Consider the following 26,400-nt stretch of genomic DNA (forward strand, 5'->3'; position numbering starts at 1 on the left):
AGCTATAGGTTAACACATGTTAGCTGTGGGCTTACTGTGTGTGGAGATTAACCTGTAACTGAATAGCTCTGGGCATTAAACCCGGAGCTTTAGTCGTGTGGTAAGTTCCACGTCTATTTGAAACTGCCCCTTTAGTGTGGTATGTGTTTTCTTTTCCCTTTATTCTATACCACAGTGAACTATGATCACTTGAATCCAAATTTTCACCCAAACTTTTGATACTCTGGGGTCTACATACTAAGGCAGCGATTTTCAGCCACTGTGCCGCTGCACACTAGTGTGCCGCGAGCGGTTGTCAAGTGTGCCCCGGCGGTCAGCTCAGTACTGTAGTGTGTTTTATTCCTGTGGAGCACAACGTAGTGAGTTTTATTGCTGTGAGACCAATGTAGTGTGTATTTTTTATTTTTTTATGTGGGACCCAATGTGTATGCTTTTCATTGGTCAGGCATGCCGCATCGCCATATAGTGTACCTTGGGAATTTTTAAATCTTGTGTAGTGTGCCTCGAGTTGAAAAAGATTGACAATCACTGTACTAAGGGGAGAAAAGGGGGAAAAACGCTAAAGGCAGAGAAAATCCCTGTACATACCGCTTCTCAGTATGTACTAAAGGGATTTTCTCTGCCTGCAGCCTGCCAGCTAAGTGCAGGCTACAATATCACACTGCACCTGGGGCACTTAGCGCTGCCATAGACACCTATGCTGAGGGGGTGACTTAGGGGTCTATTTACTAAGCAGTGTTAGGAGACAGGAGCTGATTGACTGGCACCTTATCACTTTTCACTCCTAACACTGCTTAGTAAATAGACCCCTTAAGTCCTCCCTCCTCGGCTGGTCTATTTTTAATAACAGCTGCGTTAGCCAGCTCCTGCTTCGCAGTGGTAGCAGGCGAAGCAGGAGTGGCATTAACTCCACAATATGTGGAGTCTTAGCAAATAGACCCCTCTGTCTCCACTTGTATGCTTCAAGTTAAGAATGAACTTTTTTCTGTGAGGTAACATATCCGCTGACACAGGGATCTGCAGACCGAGCGACAGATTGGTAGAACAATACACACTTACCAGTCTGCTGCTCTAAGTGTCTGCACTGACATCATAACTAGGCGGGAAAATTTGCCTGCCCAGTTGAGATATCAGTCACTAGCGGTCCCCGCAGTAAGTGTACGGGCGGCGGCGGGTCACCCCTACACACAGCCAGATGTGCCGATGTAGCTGCAAAATATTTTGCCAATGGGTTTGCTTGCGATATGTCTGTGAACTATGTCATTCACAGACATAATAGTCTGTATGCACCGGATGATGCACTACATATATATATCGCCTGTTCAATGGAACGTGCAAAATATCTGTCAGTGTGTACCCAGCATTACCTCTCTCACCAATTGCCTCAAAACAACCCCTGCAAGAATATCCCTTCTGTTGCTAGTACCTGTAGCAGACCCACTCCAGTCCACACCAGGTAGATTAAAATAATCTCCCCGAGATTATTACCTCTCCTTGTATTGCCATTTTAGTGATGTCTTCGACTAGAACTCTGTCCAAATCATCTTCCTGTTCTGCAGGTCTATAGACCGCCCCAGTACGAAGAACAATACTTCTCTCTGTCGCTAGGGTACAAAATAAAGTCTCTGTGTTATTCTAATACCTTTAATAAATTAAGTTTTGATATTTATTTATGCAGTGTAAAGAGCCACTCTAGTGTGTTTCTACTCTTTCCTTTCTAATTCAATTATAGCTAAGACTCAATCATGATTTTCACTACACTATGGGGTATATTTTTTTTTTAGAAGTGGAGATATTGCCCATAGCAACCAATCAAATTCTGGCTATTATTTTTTAGAAGGTACTAGATAAATAAGTATAATCTTATTGGTTGCTATTGGCAACAGCTCCACTTCTAAAATCTAGCACTTTAGTAAATATACCTCTGTGAGTTAAATGTACTATCTGGCGGTTTTGCTGGGACTTTGAAACCTCTGCCAGATAAAATGAAACAATCACTTTACCACTAATATATTAATAAAATAGTGTTACAGTATCTTCTTCTTTATTCAATACAGAATGATCACCTTTATTATAAGTGTATAGTGATTCCTCTTCTCCTGAATGACCAGTTAGCTCAAACAGCATGCTTTCCTGGAGGCTAATGGGGGTGGCTAGGCAGGCGCTGTCATGACGCTGAGAGTGGCTGCGTCTAAAGATGCAGAACTGCTCACACAGGATACCAATAGCAGACGGAAAAACTGCGCCGGCCATAGGGCTGTTGCAAGTTCGATGGTGCACTGATGGTGCATCTTAAGAAGCACTGAGATGAATTTGCTCTACTGCAAGTGGACAACTCAGTTTGAAGCAAATCTGCTGCCTCCATATTCAGTACATAATGGTTGCCCTCATTATAAGTGCATAGTGATTCCTGTTCTCCTGAATGACCAGTTAGCACAACAACATGCTTTTCAAGCTCTCTCACCTGTCAAAACCATCTAATTTAGGGCCTCATTTATCAACAAGTTTTATCATTCAAATATAGAAACACCACATTTACTAAGCAGTGGCTTTAGAAACTGTTGCATACCTGCTGAAGTCAGCAGGCTTGCAATAGTTTCTAAAGCCACTGCTTAGTAAATGTGGTGTTTCTATATTTGTAATGGTACAAATATTGATAGCCATTCGATGTTCTTTTCTATTCTATTGCGGTTTCTCATCAGTTTTGTTGCAGGATTGATCTTAGCCAATCTACACCATGCGATCCTGCTGGTAAACTGCAGCACTACTGCTGGGAATTCAAGTCTGCGGCTTAGTAAATTTCCCCTTATTACTCCATAATAGCCACAATGTCTAGATCATATCTTGTAACTAGGTCCGGAAATTGTGTAGTGTGTTCGTGATGGCCGTTCATCGTATCGTCCCATCTGCTGCTCTGCACAACATATGGGAAGATGCAATGAACAATGCCAGGCTGCTACATGCAGCATATAACGTTACATCATGCTGTTATATATTTCCCTGAATAGATCATCTTGCCTAATACCATGGAGAACAGCTTGATTTCTCCCACTCAACTCACTACCACCCTCAACTAGTTTAATTACTTGCAAATCAAGCCTCTAACTGTTGCCCTAATAAATTGGCTCTGATCCATGCTGGGTACAGGCAATCATTTTTATATAGATATATATTCGTCCATATCCTTCCTTCTTACACCAAATTACATAGCCACACATTAAATGCTCTCAGGGTCGTATTAAGAGAGGTGGGGGCACATGTGCATTCCCCATCCGGGGCCCCCTCCTTTCTCCCCGGCGGTCAGTAGCAGACTGTGCCCAGTGTCTACTGTGCCTGCGCAGGTCGCTGGGAAAATGGTGTGGGCACCTATGATTTGTTCACTGTGCTTGCGCAAAACGCTGGCGTTTTGTGCAGGGCTAAGACACGGGACCTCTGAGTATTAGATAATATGGGTGCAGTGTGTATGGGCCCGTGTGTACCCTGCACCCATTATAGATACACCCCTGAATGCTCTGGTGCGTAGAATCCTGTCTTTTCCTTTTTTGTATTCCAGAAATATTCCTCTAAGAGACACTGAGTCTCCTGCATGTCTGAGAAGAGTACTTAAATTTTGAGGAGCTCTCACACACTCCCAAAAAGTAAAACAGCCTCCCGGGAATCCCCCCCCCCACTTGCCCTGTGAAGTGGGCAGTGTGGAGGCTGTAATCACTGATTCACTGTGCCAAGTCCCTTGCACCTCCAACCTTCATCTCCATCATTGCTCTCTTTAAAACCTCCCGGTAAGGACCATCGAAAGTCAGTAGTATAACCTGTGATCCCTCTTAGCAGTAGTTCCAGGGATGCATATTACCAGCTGTTTCTCTTCACTACACACTCCTAAACCTATTTCCCTTACAATGAATCCCCCAACAGGTGTTTCCTGCTTTCTTACCTGTGTCCTTATAGTTACCAGAAGCCACAAACTCCGATTGCCCTGTCTTACATGTTCCAGTTCTGCAATCCAGGTCTACAAAGGTGGCATGTGAGCATGGCAAGGCCAAAGACTGTTGGATGTGTCTGTGTAATTCTTCATCTCTGGTTTTTGAAGAGCTCACAGTAGTCCAGTCAGAAGGTCTTCTTAGAACTCTCCGAGACTGTGGTGGCCTCAACGACACAGCTATCCTAAGTATCTCAGACTGAAACTTAGCTTTCTCCTCCTGTAACAAAGAGAATTGCTTGCGGATGGTCTATACCTGGGTTTCTAAAGTTTTTTATGAAAAAAAATAACTACGTAACATAACATGCACTGCACAGCACCATGCATTATATCTCATGATGATAGTGACAACACTTACCTGTTTCTGTGTCAAAACTCACCTGGAATTGTTTCAAACTCAATATGCAATTAGTTGCAAAGCACATAAAGTGAGCAAGCTCAGTAAGTTCTACAGTTTATTTAAATACTCTAAAAGACAAAAACAACTAATGAGATTTGGGGCTATTATCATAAGAAAAATCACACCACAAACAGACTTTTAACCCCCTCCAATTTATGCCCCCAGGATGATCATCAGAGCAGTAGCAGGGCGATAACGCACACAGAGCACATATGACATCATGCTGTCAGGAAGAGGAGATTGAGCCGTCCACAAGGACCAGAAAGCAGAGCTCCCGGCTTGTCCCAAGCAAGTGCAGGGGTGGCAATTCAATAAACTGAACGGGTGAAGTGCCCTGCACTGCTTTTCATTTCACTTGCAAGGCAGAAACTTTGTTGTGTTATACAAAGAAGAGGAAACAGCCCCCCACCTGTGTTATACCAATACAAGGAAAGGAAACCGCAGAAATAAAAGCACAGTAGTGCAGTATGAGATCCTTCACTAGCTATATAGACCTGCTAAGGACAGAACTGCAAGGGCAAATTCAAAAGTCTCAGTGGAGGGTATAATGGTAAAAAAACAAAAAACAAAGAGTGATAAACAGGAAGTAAAGGAAAAAAAAAGTGCAGATGTTTAAACGTTAACTTCTCATGGAATAATATTTGGCATCACCAGAATGATAACATATACAAATTAAAGCTGGGCACATACTGTATAATTTTACTTAAGATGCAATAAACTCATGATTTGTCTTTGCAAGGAAAAGCTCCGATATTCCTCCGTACATACTATACACTAGTTTATTCCGATCCTACTGATCGAAAGGAAAGATCATGTCCTTGTACATACTGCACGTCCTGAAGTCCTGTCGGCAGGTCGGTCGCGCAGAGCATACACACTGTGAAATGTTTACGATACTGTGACCTGATTTATCGCATCTCATGAGCATCCTTGAAGATCCGATCATGCTATGAGAACGATTTATCTGCGATAAATAGATTATACGTGCGTACACATTGTACAATCCTCCATGAGATCATACAATTTTCAGCTGATTGCACAGACAATTCACAGTGTGTACCCAGCTTTAGAAAGCAATGCTTTCTTACAGTTTTTACTTTCTTAGTAAATAGTTGTTCCATTGTGAATTGTTCTGCTTATCTTCTCATTTTATTATCTTGTTGGACTCAATAAGTTATGACAGCAACATCTCATTCACTAGTAAGGGGCACTTCATGATAATCTATAGAAACCGATTAGCAACTTACTTTGATCTAGTACTCATTAGACAATGAAAACAAATGTCTAATTGGTTACAAATTGGTTATGCAGGGTCCCAATATGACATTCTTAAGCTGGGTACACACTGACAGATACATTGGGCGATCAGTTGTCGGGCAGTGTGTACCCGCGATATGTCGATGAATGTTGGTGTTCACTGACATATCGCATTGGCTGTGCTGCCGATGGACAGATATGTCTGCAGACCGCCCGTACACACACAGCGGCAGCCGCGGGGAGAGGGGCAGGACATGCCCCCTGGTCACCAGGACCTGTGGGCAGACACAGATGCTGGTTGTTCAGTGTATACGATCAACCATCATCTGCAGATATATCTGTATAGTGTGTACCCACCTTTACACAACAAAAAAATAAGCACATTAATAAGGTACATAACAATAACTTCAATTGTGCTTTTATATTTTATAAATAAATATATATATATATATATATTGTGATATGATCGGGGTAGGGGTCCCTCTCCTGGGGTAGGTGGACACCTCCTTACACAAAGCAGCCAGGGAACAGCACCAGTCGTGGGTTTTCGTGCAAGCTGGTCGGCACCAGTTTTTATTGTGCAACACCAATAGACAAATAAACCAAACATAAAATAACTCCTAGCCCGGCTGGGCACTGACTAGACAGGTAACTTCCTCTCTACAAGTGGCAAGGCCTACTGCCTCACCACAAACTCAGCACTTTCAAAAGGTCACAGTGTTTCTGAACAAACCTCTGTGTCTGTTCTCCCCAGGGTGTGTGAGACACTGCACCAAGACATTACACAGCTCTTATGAGCCACTTCCAGTTGTAATCACTCATTAGCCTGCTCTCAGGCTGAAAGGCCTAACATCTGAAACAGCCCAGTGGATGGAGCCCTCCCTTCTCTCTCACATCCACATCCCCAGGACCCATTCTCCGGCTTTTACCAAAAGCCGACACTCAGACTCTTCCTGGGGGTTAAAATACATATTACAGGAATCTGGGACACAAATACACACCATCCCTAACTTCTCCAGTGCTTCTATCACAATATATATATATATATATATACATACACTAGCTGAAGTATCCGGCATTGCCCCTGTTTAAATCTTCAGGTTATTAAGTTTAATTATGTGATGTCGCCCAAAGCCATCCAGTGGAAGGCCCAGAAAAGGCTCCCCGGGTCAAGTTCTGCCCAGCGTACACCAAAGGGAGGTCCGACCGGGACCCTAACATCCCTAAAACCTGGCCAGGATCCAACTGGACCACCTCACGTTGGTTTCAGCCCAATCGGTGCAGGGGTGTCTGAATGCATAACCGAACAGACAGACAAACAAACAGACCAATGAATATTATATATAAGATACTAGCTGACCCGGCATTGCCTGGGTTTAAATTTTCAAGTTATTAAGTGTTATTGTCAAAATGTGATGTTGTCAAAATCCATCCATTGGAATGCCCAGAACAGGCTCCCTGGGTCATAGTTATGCCCTGCATCCCGGGTCAAAGTTCTGCCCAGCATACACCAACGGGTAGTTCGACCAGGACCTCAACCTCCCTAGTATGTCTTTTAAGATCCAATGTTACCACTTTGTGAAGTTTTCTTCCAAATCCATTCAGTGGAAGCCTGAAAACAGGTCCCCGGGTCAAAGTTCTGCCCAGCGTACATTTACGGGATACCGACTGGGACCCTAACCCCCCTAAATCCTGTTCAGAATCCCACTGGACCACCTCATGTTGGTTTCATCCCAGTTGGTGCAGGGATGTCCGAATGCATAACCAAACAGACAAACAAACAAACAGACCAATTAATTTTATATATAAGATATAGGGAATCCCGCACTCATATCCCAATGAATATCATATGCTGGGGTGCTTCCTAAGGGGCCACTGATAAATAGTCCGTACATAAAGTTGCATATCAATAAATGGTAAAAAAAAAAGGGCACTGACCGGACGTCAGCATTAGAATAGTGCTTTATTTTCATACCAGCTAGCTAAATTTTGGTTACAACATATTCCAGAGTCAACGTTTCGGTCCCGCAGGACCTTTGTGAAGGCAAAGGCAACTGTACATCATCAATATCCAAGATTTACATCCAATGGATTACATGGTATGATCTATAAAATGTGTGTGTATTTTAAACGTTAATTTAATTTTGTTTTTTTCCATCTTAGGAGGTATAATGTGGCTGCTTACCTGCTGCTCTAATTGTTCCATTAGTTTTGCTTTGCTCTCGGAGTCCCCGGACCTTTGTGTACATTGGACAAGTTTTGTTTCCAACTTCTGTTGAGAGCAAAAATATAACACAATTTAATAATCTTCCCCACTACCCAAAGATAAATATTTAGCAGTTTATGTATAAATTACAAATACACCTCAAAAAAGGCATATATATTATAAAAGCACTGTGAGTAAATAATTGTCAAAGCTAATTATAATATCGATGAGCTTATAGCTATGACCGGTAAACAATATCATAATAATCTATAGCAACTCACATTTGCAAACTGATTTTTTTTTTGTTTATTTTTTATTATTGTCTTCTGCCTTAAGGATGAAATCTGTTTACCCTATTTCTCTGAAACATTAGGGATTGTACACAGTATATCGGCTTTTTAGTTAAGGTCTGAGCAAAGTTGAATAGAAGAGGACTAAAAGGCCTCAGTAGGCCACAAAGTGGTACTCATAGGTTCTGTACTTCACACATAGGGCCTGATTCAGAGACGGACGCTCTGAATGAGCGCTCGCTCTGAATCAGGGCGTTTTTTTCTTTCTGCGGCCTACTGGCCGCTTGCATAGCTATGGGTGACCACCCACAGCTATTGCGAGCGGCCAGGATGATGGTCGCGATGGTCAAGACCATCGCGACCATCGCGGCTTGCGACGAGACCCTTGTGGTAGGGTCTCGTGGCCGCAAGCCCCAGAGAGCTTCTGGCTCTAATAGAGCCAGAAGCTCTCCCACTGACATTACTGGTGATGTCAGTGGGGCCGCCCACAAACGGCAGGCGTTCACATGGGAACGCTTCCGTTTGTGAAGCCACCCCCCGCCACGCCTACAAAACGGGGCGAGCTGTCGATCAACAGCCGCCCCTTTTGTAGTGAGCCACGGAGCGAGAGAATTTCTCTCTCGCTCTGGGGCTTGCGAACGCGCAGTGCGCCCGCTACGCATGCGAGTGGGTCTGAATCAGGCCCATAAAGCATTAGTTAAATGAATAACAATGATTTACAAATGATTTCCTTGCCAAGTAATACATTCCTTATTCCTAGCAGGTAATACTTATGGGAGTAAGATGTAAGATGTCATATTATTTGTTTTCAAGCACCAGCAAAATCTCACCTCAAAACATTTTACACTATTATAGCTATTATGTTGTGTATGATCACTACAGATACATTTGCGTTTGCATGCCTTTATCACCACTTTGTAAGCACACATTGATAAAATCAGACCACTTTTGGCTGCAAGTACATCTTGCAGATCAATATAAGGGAAGTTGTTGCAGAACCACCATTTCGCAGAGGCGCAAAGTTCCACCGATATGATCTTTGACTTCTATTTTTGTTTCTGCATGCCTTTTTATCTTTTATTGCTGCATTTGCAAATTTGCAACTCACTGAATTTATTGCCTCTGGATTGAGTTTTGATACGACATTTGCTGTATAATGTTGTCGGGGTCGAACAGGGAACTCTGGGGGTAAAATTCCTCCAGCAAAACAACTAAGTTTCATTAGCAAATGGGGAATAAAGCAAATATTCCTTGTGATTTGTTTTTAAAACCGTAACGTTGCTCCTCTCTACTTGTGGGAAAATCCATATGATTCAGAGAGAGAGAGAATACACCGGCACCACTGAAAAGAGCAGATCTTGTTTCCTACAGTACATTACGGTTGTAACAAGAAATTTCAGAGCTCCAAAGCAAATTTATGTAGATCACCTCTCCAAGCTGCCCACCATGGTTGCCTAGAGCTTAATGGGGCTTGGGTATGAGGAGGGGGGTTTGCCAAATAAGTAGGCTGCAGGCATGGCCATGGAGTCCCAACCAAAAACATGAAAAAATACTATGTGTCACGCTGCTGAGGGGAACAATTGTTCCCCTCAGCAGCTAACCCACCTGGGCCCCTCCAACAAGCCTGGGCCCTGTGTAATCATTGTCCACTTCCCCACTCCCCTTGCAGCCCCCCTTTTTCTTGCTCACTCCACAGCAAAACTAAAAAGAGGAATGGCTAACGTGACCACCCAATTTTGCACCCTCAAGTGTTTTATATCCCAAAAATATACTATCTGTATTGTATGTAATGATTACTAGCAGCCACAGCAGTCTCCTATGCTGGTGGGGGGGAGCGTTCATGTTGATTGTGTCCCCCCTGGCTTTGCGCTGGGCTGAGCGGCTCACAGCGCCCCCCTCCCCAGCATGCAGCGCAGCAAAAAAATTTTTTTTAAATCCTAAGGGGGCGTGACCAAATCTCCCGCGATTAGGCCACGCTCCCACTTCCCCGGGCCCATCCGGCCTCGCTACGCCCCTGCTGACGCAATTTAAAAGATCCACAGGTGGAGCTAATTATTTCACTTGTGATTCTGTGAGGAGAGCTGGAAAACATGCACTGTTAGTGCTCCCTGAGAAATGAGTTTGGGAAATAATGTCATAGAGAGACTGTACCCAGTGTAGGACGAGCAGACAGAGGGCCTGATTCAGAAATGGATGCTAATGCCGCCACAGCTGCGAATTTGTATGCAGCGGCTGTGCGAAAATATGCAAATGTCGCAGCCAAAATAAAATAAAAAATAACAAAAAATAAAAATAATCTGGTTCTGAACCCCCCAAGTGGAATTATATAGATAATGTTCGGACTGCAGCCTTAAATACCAACGGGGGAAATTATACACACCCACAAAATGTAAAACCAAAAAAATTAAAGTAATTTAATGTGCTGTCAGAACCAATATATTTAATCCAAAACACAATATAATAAAATATAAATGAAAAAATACAAGAAAACACAATAAAATGAAATACAATAATACACTGAACTGCCTCCCAGATAGTGTAAACTCTAGATTCAGATACAAAAAATAAATATATATATATATATATATATATATATATACATATACTGTATATTAGTGAAAAAGTTCTCTTTACTAAGCTAGAGTTCACAGTTAACGCATCCAAAAAATAGCAACACAATTACCGGTTTGTATTCAGCATAAAATTGTATCCAGCATAAGATTTGTGATTCTTCTCTGTAAAGGTGAACCATTTTCACATGATTAATGAGTTTTTTGCATAATGTTCATAAAAAGAAAAAAATAATTATAAAAAACACACTCCTTTATCTGTGTAAGGTGCGATACATATAGATTCAATCTCCAAATGACGAGAATAAATGGCATGCGAATTAAAGGTATGTGAACTATCAGTAGCATAGGTTCATCCCAGTCGCCCGGAGGATAGTTCTAGTTTGGCGTTGCACAAGAAAGAAAGGCTAAATAAATGTGGTGAATATCTGTCTATTAATCTATACACGCGAACGCACACAAACACACTAAAATAGAATATTTCTATTGGGCCTATTTGCTGAAGTCAATTTGCAGGATATCCCCCTGGGAGAAAACATCCATTTTCGTGAACCTTCTGCAAATTTACAGTATCCCCCAAATGTATCTAGGAGAACCACACCAGATATCAGAGATATCTGCTGCAGACCCCCGATTTTTGCGATCAGACACCTATATGTGGCCAACTATACAGAGGAACAGGTGCGAGCAGGGCCGGATTGAGGGCCACATGGGCCTGGAGCAGAAAATGAACAAGGGCCTATTATGAGAAGCAGAGGAGGTGTGACCAGTGCTGTGTGGGTGTGGCCAGTGCCATGTGGACGTGTACACCCCTATACTCTCAGCCCCAATGTCTCCCTAAATATGTAAAAGAAAAAAATGCTTAATTTTGTGAGGTAAATAGAAATACAATTTTACTACTTATGATTTATGGCTGAGCATGTGGAGAGCAGATGGTCAGTCAGGACGGAATGGGTATGAAATACCGCCGGCCGCATGGCGGTTCGATTCCCATCAGCGGCAGCCCGACAGGAGCAGAGTGCGACGCAGCGGAAGCCCGACAGCGCTGGAAATCCCGATCGTGGATAGATAAGTATCCACTAACCTAACCCCGCTAACCCTAACCCTCCTTAGGGGTGCCTAACCCTAACTTCCCCCCCAAGTGCCTAACCCTAATCCCCCTCTAAGTGCCTAACCCTAACCACTCCCTTCCCCGCTACCTAAACCTAAGTCCCCCGGGGGGGTGCCTAACCCTAAGTCCCCCCCGGGGGTGCCTAACCCTAACCCTCCCTCACCCTAGCCTAACCCTAACCCTCCCGGGGGGGGTGCCTAACCCTAAGTCCCCCCCGGGAACCCTGAACCCCCCCGCGTGGCTGTCCGCTCGCGGCGCCCGGCATCACTACGATCGTGATGCCGGGCGCCGGTCTCCCGGCATCGAGGAAATGCGGGCGTCTACATCTAGACGCCCGGCATTTCACCCATGCCGGGATAAGACAGTCGGGAAGCCGGCTGCCGGTATATAGGCAGTCGGCTTCCCGATTGCTTCCCGTCAGGACAATGGGCCTATTTTGTATGTGGAGGCCTGGAGCTGTAGCTCCATCCGCCCCATTGTTAGTCTGGCCCTCTGTGTGAGCCCACAGCATGCACAGGTAGAATACCTTTGTTGCTGACGTATGTTGGGATATTTTGACCCAGAAACACTTGCCTTTTCGCCATTTTGTTATTTGAAAACAAAACAGTTGAGTGATCTGCTACAACAAGTAATTTATTGTTACCTAAACCAACCAATTACACATTTCCTTCTACCTGTACCCCCATTCTGTCAGATCATCCCTTTAATTCAGGACACACATGAATTACACAGGTTCTGTAGCTGGCTTCAAGTCCCCATATCACCTGCTTTTCATCAGCCCCAGAACCTGTGTAATCCACACATATCCCGAGTTAAAGGACTGATATGGCAAGCCTACACACTTGTGCCCCATTCTGACTCTCAGTTCCCCCTCCTACCTTTCTGTGCCTCAATCTGTACCCCTTCTGTCTCTCCGTCTGGGCCCTTTGTACCTCTATCTATACCCCCTTTTGCATCTCTGTGCCACCTTCTACTAGTTTTCCTTTTCTAGACTCTCCTTTCTCTTTCCCCCCCTCTGTGTTCTGTCCTGCTCTCCATGATACACTCCCCCCCCATGCATGTTGAATGCAGTTCCCCCTCACTTTGTTATTTTTACGTGTTAGAGCCAGGATCTCCTATCCCCTCCATGTTGCTCTGTTAAAGCACTGGTGCCTGTCCACGGACACCAAGGCCCCTGCTTATCTGGGGTTGTTTTCCTGACTGCTGGCTGCAGCAGCGAACAGCATCAGCACTACACGGAGGCATCAGCAGCCTGGAAGTGCCGGCTATCCGCCGGGGGAGAGGAAATCTTTGAGCCGCCCTCCTGCTGGGGTGTCTCCAAGTTCCGGCTCCTCAGTCAGGTAGGCTCAGATGGGTCGCGGCGGTCACATGCTATGTGATGTCTACGACCATAGAGCACTCCGCAAGCAGCAGGTCATGAAGAAGGAGCTGCTCCTCTGTCCTTAGAAGCAGGTGGCCCCGGATCTGCCGGGTGACAATGGAGCCGAGTGCCCCCTTCAGGGCTGACGCCCAGCAGCATATGACTCCATTGTCTCTGGGAGTTCTGCCACTGTGAACTATCTTGCTTATATAGCTCACAGTGAAGTCTCAGAGTACAAGCTCCATGCTGTTTTCCGACAGACCCTTTATACAGGGAAACTTTGTTTCATTATGCTGACAGCAAGCTAGGCAATCTACCTGCTATTTAAAGCAGTCCCTCACGTAATTCTGGGACGTCTGAGTGGAGCCAAAAAACAGCAGTGTATTAATCTGATAATTGATTCTCACCGCCGCCGCGCCTGACTTGCGGCTCCAGTATAGAAGGACTATAGTGGGGTGATATCAGCAGTGACCGGTCAATAGTGTAGAAGGTAGACGTCTCTATGCGTAGATGCCGCAGCCGTCTGGATTTGTATTGAGACACCCACCATCGGCTTCGCAAATCCAAACCACTGCGTACAAAGACGCAGCATCGTTGTAGATCATCGATTATCGTGCTGCTTAGTTACACTGAGGTCGCGCAGAATGGGTGACAGGACTGTGACACCGGAGCCATTTTTACTGCGTACAAAATCACAGTCACAGTCTGAGACACACCCCACAAACGGATGCGACATGCCTGCATTTGACTTATTACCCCCCATTTCCGCCCAGAAATAGTCCCTGCCTGTCAATCGCTTTGCAAATAAATCCTTACTGCGAGCGAACACAGTAATGAAACTTGATGCATGTGCACTGTGCAGCTTACCAATAATCACTCTACTGCGAAAACACTGTTATTGCGTCCATCTCTGAATCAGGCTCAAAGTCTGAAAATAAAATATTCTGGACTAGTCATAATTTCCTTCATAATACTTACCAAGTCAGTAGATAAGACGTTACACTGTGCTTGTGGCGTCCAGCTGGAATCGGTCCTGTCCTGGGTGCTCCTTCTAGGCCTCTGTGTACTGGTACAGGTAGTGGGTTTTGTCTGCATTTCTTGCTGAATGAGAAAAATAATAATTCAATGGAAAGAGCTGATGACCTTTAATAAAAACTTAGTAAAAATAAATTGAAGAAGACAGTTGACCTGACCATCTGGAGATAGCCAGTATCCCGACAGCCAGAATCCCAACACGCAGGTTAGTATTAAGGTTAGGCTATGGAAGAGGAGGGTTAGGTTTTGGGAGGGCTACGGTCCCGAAGAGAAGGTTTAGGATTAGGCTGTGAGTGTGCGGGGGCGGTTAGGGCTAGGCTGCTGGAGGGGTGTGTTAGATTTAGGGTTAGCCTTAGAATACTTCCCAAAAATCGCGGGCATTTTCACAGTCTGCATTCCGACCGTCGGGATTCTGACCGTCGGGATGCCGTAACCAACCCCTGACTCTGTTAAACTTTTACAAAGGATAAATGAAATAGAGGACTTATTCATTTCCAATAATCACACTTACCCAGTGCGGAGTGGTGTCACTGCGTACCCTTGTCTGGACATATCCTGTTACGTTCCCATGTTTGTTTTGATAATGTCTTTGTGAGCTGCTTCCTTTAATCACAGCTGAGCCACTTTTCTATGGAGGACACATAATAGACATCAATAGCACTATGCAATTATTATTTAATGGTTTATTATCATTATTAATGAGCTGAGAAAAAAACGCTCATATTTAGGGTATCATTTAGAGTTAGGAGCAAAAAAAATTACTATGCGCTACACATTTGATTAAAAAGGACATTGGGCCTGAATCAGGACGTACCTTTCTTTTCCCCCCCGGCCTCCAGGCTGCTCGCACAGCTGGGCCAAACAGGGGCTAAACATCGACCCGCTTGCAAGCGGGTCTGAATCCGGCCCAAAGTGAGGGGTGAGGGGTGTAACAGTTATAATTTAAATGAAGTACTCCTTTAATTGTGTACATATAGCCACCTTTCCAGGCAATGTTTTTCTAGCATGCCATATCGGAGACAGCCAGTTTGTGCACAGTGTAAATGATCCGCTTCCTATTGACATAGGAAATTGTTTTTCCTTTACAAGCACTGTAAGAGCTCGCAGACCGCATCTCTTCAAAGCATTATTCATCGCAATTTCTACATGTACTATTGAAAATGTAACAGGAAAACTCTTTGAGGCCCCCTCCCCCCTGTGCCAACTTCTGCACACCTTACCTCTCCACATGATTTGGGGTAATAGGAATGTGTCTGGATTCTCAAACTCATTTCAGTTTTCCTCTTCACCTCGTGTGTTTTTGATATTCCATCTAAAACATATATGAAACCATTTGGCAAGAGTAGAAGTCTAATCAGCAGGTAGGAATAAACCAGAATTATGCATGGTGACACGTCTAACCACAGTCTATAAAGAATAGCATTAGCTTTAGCTGACATACTAGGTCTGATTCAGAGGTGCACGCAGTGGTAATGTCGGACGCAAGCTGCCAATGTTTTCAGTGGCACTGGAAATACATACCGATGGTTACCACTGGGAGGCGCGGTACGATTTTGTCACAGGACTTCATGTTCAGAAGGCGAAATTGAACCTACCATAGGGTTGGTGCGAACTTCAATGTTTCAAGCGATGGTACGTCTAAACATGCAATGAGACGGAAGGGCCGTGTCTCAGCAGGCTCAGAATCAGTGGCGGCATGAGCATGAAAATATGGACTGGGTTACGGAAAAAGATGCAGCCGCGTCTATGTGCACCCAAGAATCAGGCCCTCTATCTCCTTCATCTAGCAGAATTGCTGGGGCTCCCATGCCAAGTTCCCATACAGTTATGAGAGGCCGATCCTGGTAGTTCTCAGGCACCTCTTCAATCCTTTGAGTGTTTGTAGAGCCCCGGATGCTGTACTTTCTGCCCTCTCATTTCTAATGAGAAGTTATGTTGGCTAAATAAATGTTACCTGCTGGAATTATCCTAAATTTGGTAAACTTCATGAAGCTATTGTATGTATCTATCTGTGGAGATTAATATAGCTTTAATTGTTATTGCAGCTTAATATCATTGCTATTAACATCTGTTCTTTTTTTGTGGGGGTGCTCAGCAGTACACAGTACTGACACCTTTCTTTGATCTAATATTTAATTATAATTACACTATTTAGACAAAAGTGATTGGACACTGACAGCAAATAGATCAATGAGATGTTATTGATGTTAGTACTTTGTAGGTACACCATGTACAGTGAATACTGCAGACTCCCTTTTTGTCAAACTGTCCACAAGTTCCTGGATAACAGCAGGCGGTATGTTTTGCCATTCTGCCTTAAGTACAGTGACCAACTGTGACACTCAAGAAAGCTGAGTTGGCCTAGAATGCACCCATCGCTCAAGTTCCTCCCAGAGGTTCACAATCACGTTAAGATCTGGACTCTGAGCTGGCCAGTCCATCCGGGTTACCGAATTTTCTGTATACCAGTCCAGTATCGCCCTGGAAACATGACAGGTGGCATTGTCTTCCTGATAACAACATTTGTTGTTTCCATAGAACTGCAAGAGCATGGGCCTCCCTACCAAGTGTATTAGTCTAAGCCGCAACATTAGTGGCTATTTGGAATTTGTGTGCAATGGTATTCATGGTATGCATTTCGCATGCGCGGGGTCCAACACTTTTATCTACATAGTGTAGTTCCAGAACCAGGAAGAAATCATTTAATAAATTACTAAAATAAGCATCTGCTCACTTATCCAGAGTATCGGAGGTACCATACATTTTATATCAACTTGTAACTTTAGGTGAGTAATGGTACCTTTGTTTTTATACATCAAAGCACTGTTTGACATACTGTACATATCAGTTTGGAATGCCTGGTTAAACAATAGATGTATCAGCATTTGCTCTGGTTGCTCTCCAATCACTGCTGGCCTCCAGTTTAGTCATTCATGTTTTGATTACTATGTGCATACACAACATAAATAAGGAACTTAGGGCCTGATTCAGCAAGGAACACAGTTGCTAATACCTACGCAATTGGCATGCGTCGTATGCATCTCAATGCACGTGCACGAACTAGATATTGTGATCGGGACTGGGATCGCAGTGACTACACAAACCCATTGCACAGTGATTGACAGGAAGTGCCATTTGTGGGTGGTCACGGGGGGTGGTCAGGTGAACACAGGCGTGCCAGTGCGTTTCAACGCTGTTGCAGGGGCGTGCATAAATTATCCACCGTGATGGCCTATAAAGTCTGTGGTCTCATAGCGTGCGTGGAAGTTAGCAATTTCTGAGTAAGGTGAGGGCTTGTGCAAGCATGTATGAGGTTGCGATGGTACTTGATTGTACCGATGGTTTCACAGTCTTGCTAAACATTACGGGTGTGTAAGGTAAAGTGGGCGTCCTAATGTAGTGCTACATATGGCATAGCGATCGCAATGAACTAGCATACTATCGCAGTTGAACTGCGTGCGTAATAACTATTGCATACACAGTTGCGTACTGTAGTGAATTAGGCCCTTAATTGGACCATTTGTTCTTGATTATATACAACTCTTTGTGAATTTATAATTTTCAAACAGCATAACCTTCTTAAATATTATAGCCATTAGATTTTTGCGTTGCAGAAAACTATAAATATCAATTTATGGTGGGTGGGGAAGACGGGATGGTGGCATTTCAGGCTGGCTTTGGATTGCTGTGCACAATCTAACTCCATCCAGAATGTTGGAGTGGAGTGCCCTTACCTCAGGGAGACATCTCACATCTAATTTCAGAGTTGGGCTACTATAAAGGAGTGGATCTATATTTGGATCTGTGTAGGTGGGATTTTCTGTCAAATATCCATACTTTTCAGGTGTGTATTGGAGACGGTGGGCCTGCAGAGTTAGTTGCAAGTTACAGTGGGCGGGATGTACTAAAGGAAAAATGCGGTAAAAACCCCGTTTTCGGGGGTTTTACCGCATTTCCATATGTACTAAGCCCTGGCCACCCTTTTTTCGGCACAGAGGGTAACGCCAGAAAAACCTGGCGTTACCCTATAGAAGCCTATGGGCTTCTTACCGCACCCGGCCCCTGACGGTTTGCCACCGCCCCGCCTTCGCCCAGCGCTGGCCCCCACTCACCTGCACTCCATGGTCGCTGGCCCGCGCTCCTCCTGGGTCCTCCGCCTCCTCCTAATCTTCTTCTGGGTGCAGGGATGATGAGGAGGAGGAGCCCAGGGCTTCCTGCACATGTGACCAGCAGGAAGTTCTCTGGGCTTGGAGGGGACGGGTCCCACGGAGACCCCGTCACCCGGCGTCGGCTATTTCGCAAAGGGCAGCTCTTATCGCAGGAGCTGTCCTTTGTGATACTAATCACATATGCGATTAGTAAGGTTGCGGTGACTGGCGGAATGGTTACCGCAAATTTGTACATCCCGTCCAGTAGGTGTAACTATTGCTAAAAAATGGCGCACATAAAGATAGCTTTTTTTTTTCTGCCCATATGCTGAAGTGTACACACTGGGCCTGATTCAGCAAGGATCGCAATTGGTAAGCTGCACGCAGCTTATGGTAATGCAGCAGGAGGCATCACTGCACCTGCCATAGGGATAGTGCATAGGGTTGGTGCATGCAATGGTGGTGTCCAAAAGGATGACTGGCATACAGCAGCATGCAGAGATGCTGAAGGTGGGCGTCTCAGTCCTTGCACAGTCAGATGCAGGCTACTGCACCAGGAGGAGGCTAATATTGGCAGTTACATATTAGCAGCCACTATTCCGGCAACAGACGCAAGAGCGGTTGTAGCAGTGTCCACCTCTGAATAAGGTCCTTTGTCTCATCTATGAAATTTTCTTCTGATAAAATATGTACACAAAAGCACAATGCATTCCAGAGCAATGAATGAAGCACTTATTAGTGTATTTGCAAATTGGTAATCACAAGCTTGTGCCGACGATTATCATCATCTGGGGCACCTGCCCCAAGCCACCAACAAATACAGGCATATATGCATCTGTATCCCGGTCTGCAATTATTGAACATGCCCTTACTGTCCAGGTGCAAGCAGACGTAAGTGGCAAAATCACACAAATCTGTATGAACACACTCTGGGTCCGATTCAGAGATGTATGCTAACCTGATGGTTAGCGCACATCTACAATGTTTTGGGGTCTGTGCATGTGCAGAACTGGTCCTGCAATCTCGCTCGCAGACCCCCCCATGATTGAGGCATTTGGGAGGCAGAGCGAGAACATGGCTGACCACCATTCCGGAAGTGTTTCGCAGCCCGTTTTTCTGGAGGTACGAGGACAGGGTCTGCGTCGGTGGATGCAGCTTTCCTAGCCTCACAGTTGGTGGCCACGCTGTGGTAAGCCTCAGCCAATGCAGCCTGGCCAAAAGAGCAACCATCACGACCGATGGTCGCAATGGTTGTGATGGTTGCCAGCCTATAGTAAGCTTCAGCTAATGTAGCCTCGCCAAAAGAGCAACCATGGTAATCTCAGACTGCTATATTCCTACAGACACCTCCAGCTGCTTTAGAATTTTAGATAGATGGAATTACACAGCTGCTTGTGTGCGGCTCTGCAATTTCGTCCATGTCTGAATCAGGCCCTGTGTTCTAGGCATACACAGACTGAATTCACTTAAGATGCGCTATGCACAAAATCTGCATCCGTCCCCGTATGGGAACAGCCAGTGACATCTGGGGGATCTACAACCCACCAGCTTGTATTTTGTTTGTGTCTCCAACTGCTTTATGCTCTACCCCTCTATACCTAGTGCCTGACCCCTTCCCCAACTTTTCATCATTGTACCCTCTCTGCCTTGCCCCATCTTCATACTTGTTTCCCCACAGGATAAGAAGATCCTGAGAATCGGTGGCAGAATATATCAGACCTCCAGTCATACAGGAGACTTAAGGGGAATATCACGCTTTCTAAAGAGTGAAGAAGTTGACCATAGCAACCAATCAGCTTCTCCATATAATTTTATAGAATGTACTTGACAAATGCTGCCTTGAAGCTGATTGGTTGCTTCGGGAAATGGAATTAACTGTGCCTAATGGTGTGAGGGGCATTACTGTGTGTGACATAATGTATAAGGGGCATTACTGTGTGTGGCATAACGTAAAAGGGGCATTACTGTGTGTGGCATAATGTATAAGGGGAATTACTGTTTGTGGCATAATGTATAAGGGGCAGTTCTGTGTGGTATAATGTATATGGGTTTTTACTGCATGTGGCATAATGTATAAGGGACATTACTGTGTGGCATAGTGTATAAGGGGCATTATGTATAAGACACATTACTGCATGTGGCATTATGTAGATGGGGCATTACTATGTATTGCATATTGGGATAAGGGGCATTACTGTACGTGGCATAATGGGGAGTGCGCCAAATTACTGCCTTTCCCTGGGTGACAAATCTTCTAGTTTTGGCCCTGCCCAGAGATGCACAACTGAAGCTGAAGCTATCACAGGCAATGAGACTAAGCCCTCATTGACATTTACAACACCCAATTAAAGATAGCCCACATTAGAGTGTGCACTGAGAATCAGTTATGCGGTCATGCCTACTGCAGTGTATAATAATGAGTGCCTTGGCCACTTAGCAGTGATAAGTGGCGGTTCTGTAAACCTGAGCCATCACTTTCTAACATGTCCATCCAAAATGTAAAGCCAAAACATTTTGACCATTCAAGTGTTCAATCGGGAATGATTCAGTGGCTTGGAAATATTCCTATCCTCATTGTATGATGCTTATGTAAAGTGCTAGCAGCATCAATTAAGCTCCTTTCTGCCTCCCCTTATATTGAGATCTTTCCCAATATATTTTACAAGACTTATTTATCTGCATAATGGGGCCACCTGATTTGTTCTATTTAATAGACCAGCATGTCCTACATTCCAATCTGTGACAGCAGATTTGTTTTACTGTATGTGGCCTATCTCATGATTTGGTGCATCTGGGTCTGGAGATTTGCAACTGATGAAATGCTAAAATATATTTCCCGTTACCGCAGAATGGGCAATGCTAGGCATCTGTTATGGATGTACCTGCACTATTTACAAGAGACCCCTTGAGTTCGCTGATGGATCATGAAATAGGCAAGGATCCACAGAAAAGTTCAACCTGGAGTAATGGCAGCAGGCAAGATTGGAGTTAATGGCAAAACAGATGCTGGTGTGTGATAGAGGGCCTGATTCAGACCCGCTCGCGAACGCTGAGCGCTCGCAAGCGGGTTGATGTTGCCTAAGTACGCATGCGCACGATGGAGGCGGCTCCGTCGTGCGCATGCACGAGACCCGAATAACGACGGCCAAGCCGTCGTTATGGGTCTCGCACCAAAGGGGGCGTGCTGTCGATGGTTATTGACAGCAAGCCCCCTTTGATGGGCATGCCGGGGGCGTGGCTGCCCAGACGGAGACATACCCAAGGGAACGCCTACCGTCTGGGGCCGGCCCCACTGACATCACTAGTGATGTCAGTGGGAGTGCTTTTGGCTCTGATAGAGCCAAAAGCAGTCCAGGGCTTGCGGCAGCGAGACCCTACCGGAAGGGTCTCGTCGCAAGCCCGATGGTCGCGATGGTCTTGACCATCATGACCATCATTTTGGCCGCTCGCTATAGCTGTGGGTAGTCACCCACAGCTATGCGAGCGGCCAGGAGGACGCTCCAAAAGGTAGGAGGGACGGCCCTGATTCAGAGCGAGCGCTCTGTCAGAGCGTACGGCTCTGAATCAGGGCCAGAGTCTGCTGCTGGGAAACTAGCTTGATGGTCTGAAGACTTGCAATTAACTGGCACAGGTGGATAAGCACAGACACAGACAGGATGCAAATCTGGATAGTAGCAGGCCAGCTACTCAGGATGCAGGTGGGAATACTGTAGAACCTGCAATGCCGGAAATGGATTTGATTGTGGCAGGCCAGCTACTCAGGATGCAGGTGGGAATACTGTTAAAACTGGAATGCTGGAAATGGATTTGATTGTGGCAAACCAGCTACTCCATATAATAAAACTGGCAGGTAGATGCAGATTGGACTTTGTAGTAGAACCAATACTTGATATAGTTGAACTGACAGGTGAATGCAGGCTGTACGTTGGGACTAGACACAAACTGGAGGAGACACAGAAGGTAAGCTGGTGGGTCTTGGCAAGGCACCGAAACGTAACATGGATGGACATGGGAACAGAGCAGAATCCAGCAGGACACAGGAGTAGGACTGGCAGGGACAGAACACTGAGGACTGAATCTGGGAGCAAAAGAATACAATGGCAGGATACTGAACACAGGAACAAGGGTACAAGCAGGGGCACCAGAGGGGCCCGGGTCCGGTGCGGCCCCCCCATGCCTTCCTCCCTACTCCCTCCCTCGCAGCAGCCCAGCACACAGCATGTGCTGAGATGCAGTGGGAGATTGCTCGCAGCCACAGCAATCTCCTATGCCTGAGGGGGGGAGCAATCAAACTGATCATGCCCCCCCTGGCTTTGCGCCAGGCTGAGGGGCTCACAACGCCCCCTTCCCCAGCACGCAGTGCTGCTACGCGGCGCTGCAAAAGTATGTTTTTTTTCAAGGGGGCGTGGCCACGCCTCCCGCGATTAGGCCACGCCCCCTCTTTACCGGGGCCTGGCGGCGCTCTCTACGCCCCTGGGTAGATGAGCAGGGAACTGCACAGCGTGCAGCGACCACGTGAACATTCACTAAGTGCAGGAACGTAGTAATTTCACCGGCAGGCAGGCACTGACTCTAATCCCGAATGAAGGGAGATGTCTCCTGTGATTGGTCCATCAGGCTGAGGTCAGGTAATGAGACTTTCCAACAGGTGAGTAACTGCACATAGCAGCCAGAGTCCAGGTAGCTAGGATAAACACTGAGAGCCAATCAGGCAGAGAGCCGCAGCACAGGTAACAGCATCCTTACACAAGGTACTAGAGTCTTTAGAATGGGGAAATAACTACAAATGTGTCCTCATACACCTAGCATCTATTTGCCATATGGCGTGAGACAGAGCCGTAACTAGACTTTTTACTACCCTGTGCCAGAGAGAGCATTTGCGCCCCCCTCCCATTGTTTAAATAGGTACATAAGATAGTGCACCTAAAAATAGGGCCATGGCCTCATGGGGAAGGGCCAGGGAAGAGATAGGGGAGGCAAGGAGATGCTGGGGATAAAAGAAGAGGAAACTACAAGTGAGAATGATAATAAACAGGAAAATTGACAGGCCCAAGCAGCGCCCCTGCCGTGCCCTGTGCCATGGCACTGGTCGCACCATCCTAGTTACAGCCCTGGCCTGATGGAGAGAGAGACTGAGATGCTCCAAGAAGTATAGCGTACCATAGTTTTCTTTATTCGTATTGCAGATGCAGAGACATAACACATACAAGGTCTCAGATGAAGCACAACGGTACTTGACGTGAGAAAGTGCTTCATCTGCAGACTCAGGCCCTGATTCAGAGCCAGACGCTCTGATAGAGAACTCGTTCTGAATCAGGGCCGTCCTTCTTGTTTTTCAGAGCGGCCTCCTGGCCACTCGCATAGCTGTGGTTGCCCACCCACAGCTATAGCGAGCAGCCAGGAAGATGTTCGCAGGCTTGCGACGAGACCCTTGTGGTAGGGTCTCGTTGCCACAAGCCCCAGAGTGCTTTCGGCTCTAACAGAGCCGAAAGCACTCCCACTGACATCACGGGAACGCCTCCGTCTGGGCTGCCATGCCCCCGGCCCGCTCACCAAAGGGGGCGTGCTGTCACTCAACATCGACAGCATGCGCCCTTTGGTATGAGACCCGGAGCGACGGATTGCCCGTCGGTATCCGGGTCTCGCGCATGTGCACGACGGAGCCGGCCACCATCGACCCGTTTGTGAATCAGGCCCTCAGACTCAGTTTCACACAGATGTACATATGTTGCACATGAAACTGATCAATGCAATCTATTAAAGTAGATTTGTTGCTCCCAATTGTTATAATTATGTGAATGAGATGAAGATTTTGAGTGAAAAAGATGCTCGCGTGGCCGAAACACCCAGGACCTGGTACGACGTTAGGGGCTATTTGCTGTGCCTTGAGCAACAGTGTATGAGGTCACATCCATATTATTGCAGTGGTACAAAAAAGTATGCTCCAGATATGAATCCACAGTGCTTTGATATTTTTGAGTTGCTCATTATATGGATACTTATAGTGTAAATACCATATTTATTCTTTATATTGGCCCTGATTCAGAGCCGGACGCTCTGACCAGAGCGCTCGCTCTGAATCAGGGCCCACCTCCATTAATATGGAGCGTCCTCCTGGACGCTCGTATAGCTGTGGGTCACCACCCACAGCATATACGAGCGTGCAGAATGATGGTGGCGATGGTCTTGACCATCGCGACCATCGGAACTGCGAGTAAAAGCCTGCGTTTGGGTTTTTCGACCGCAAGGCCAGGAGTGATTTTGGCTCTATCAGAGCCAAAATCACTCCCACTGACATCACTAGTGATGTCAGTGGGGCCGGCTTCAGACGGTAGGCGTTCCCTTGGGAACGCCTCCGTCTGGCAGGCACGCCCCCGGCACGCCCACCAGAGGGGGCGTGCTGTCAGTCACCAACGACAGCACACCCCCTTTGATGAGACACTCCGAGCGAAGGAAAGTCTTTTGCTCGTCGGGTTTCGCGCATGCGCACGACGGAGCTCCCTCCATCGTGCGCATGCGCAGTGGGGACCATCGACCCACTTGCGAGCGTACAGCCGCTCGCGAGTGGGTCTGAATGACCCCCATTGTCTGCACTTAGCATGTAAGGAAGCTCCTACAGTATACTATGATGCTGATGAGCATAGTATTTGTCTAACAATTCTGTACTGTTGCCTTGATTCAATAAAGAAAAAAAAGTTTATAAACTTATATATTCTTTTATGTCCTTAAAACATCTGCAAGAGTCAGCTTGGATACAATTTGTTGTAAAGCTATGGACTGTATACAGTACAGTAACTTTTATATGTCAAGAAGGGGATACGTTTAAGAAGCCGGTGGCCGCAATCCCGACCGCTTCCCGAATCCTCTATCCCGCCTAGGGTTAAATGACAGGTGTCTATATCTAACGCCGGGAGACCGGAGCCCGGCATCCCGATCGAACAGATGCCGGGCGCCGCGAGCGGACAGCCGCGCGGGGGGGAGGGTTAGGTTTAGGGCACCCGGGGGAGACTTAGGGTTAGGCACCCCCGAGAGAGGGTTACGGATTAGGCACCCCCCCGGGGGGGACTAAGGGTAAGGTAGTGGGGAAGGGGGGGTTAGGCACTTGGGGGGGGGGTTAGGGTTAGGAACTTGGGGGGGAGGTTAGGGTTAGGCACCCCTAAGGAGGGTTAGGGTTAGGGGGGTTGGTTAGGTTAGTTTATACTTACCTTAGGGACGATCAGGATTTCCAGCGCTGTCGGGCTTCTGCTGCCGGGCTCTGCTCTTTTGTCGGGCTGCCGCAGCTGGGAATCAAACTACCAGTCATGCAGCAGCCGGGGTCCCATACCGAATGCGTCAAGAAGTCATTACAGTAACAAACCAGAGTGTTCAATATTAAAAATGAAACTTTATGTGAATTACACCTGGTATATGGATAGCAAATTAAAACATTCAAATGTGCTATTTGCCCAATAACTTAAAAGTGCATTACCCATGACTTGAATATCTACTTTTTCAGGTTTTAATCTTCGATCCACTTCTGGACCTACAAGATGTTTGAAAAAAAAAAAAAATGTGGTTTTAGAATATTGTGTTGAATATTGTTATTTTACCAAATGTATTCAATTATATTACTACTCATAACACTTTAATTTTTAATGAAAAATAGAAATCGGAAACTGGACTGAAAATGAAATATATAAATAAATATATATGCACATAAAGAAATTAAAACACATAAAAATAGCAGAAATATAATAACAATATTATATTGCATTTTTAAAATATATTTTATCCACATTTTCTACATTTACATATACTATATATATTTTTTTGACGCTGCTTGGATTCTTTATGTATTTTTGGCATGTATCTTTGGCTTTTAAACTATTTATAGAGGACAGTATGCTCACTGTCACTTTTTTGCTGGATTGTTATTATTAATATTGCTATTTGTGGAATAAATATTTATTTTACTAACCTCGTGGATTATATGATACGTCCACCACACATACTTGGGAGAGGACACTTGTGGAAAAGAAACCTTGATGTGTATAGAACTATCAGTGAA

General features: G+C 45.6%; 1 protein-coding gene across 1 annotated transcript in view; it reads right to left on the reverse strand.

Annotated features, from left to right (window-relative positions):
• The window catches only part of CLNK (cytokine dependent hematopoietic cell linker), a 169,707-nt gene that overhangs the window by 27,078 nt on the left and 116,229 nt on the right, over positions 1 to 26,400 (reverse strand). Inside the window, exons 7-11 of the mRNA XM_088447119.1 lie at positions 25,822 to 25,875; positions 15,426 to 15,517; positions 14,717 to 14,833; positions 3,932 to 4,193; positions 1,489 to 1,604 (exon numbers count right to left, since the gene is read on the reverse strand). Of these exons, the coding sequence (XP_088303245.1) occupies positions 1,489 to 1,604; positions 3,932 to 4,193; positions 14,717 to 14,833; positions 15,426 to 15,517; positions 25,822 to 25,875 (641 nt within the window). The remainder of the gene's footprint in view (positions 1 to 1,488; positions 1,605 to 3,931; positions 4,194 to 14,716; positions 14,834 to 15,425; positions 15,518 to 25,821; positions 25,876 to 26,400) is intronic.

Source organism: Taudactylus pleione, unplaced genomic scaffold, assembly GCF_031769625.1.
Source record: "Taudactylus pleione unplaced genomic scaffold, aTauple2 ptg000419l, whole genome shotgun sequence".
NCBI lineage: Eukaryota > Metazoa > Chordata > Amphibia > Anura > Myobatrachidae > Taudactylus > Taudactylus pleione.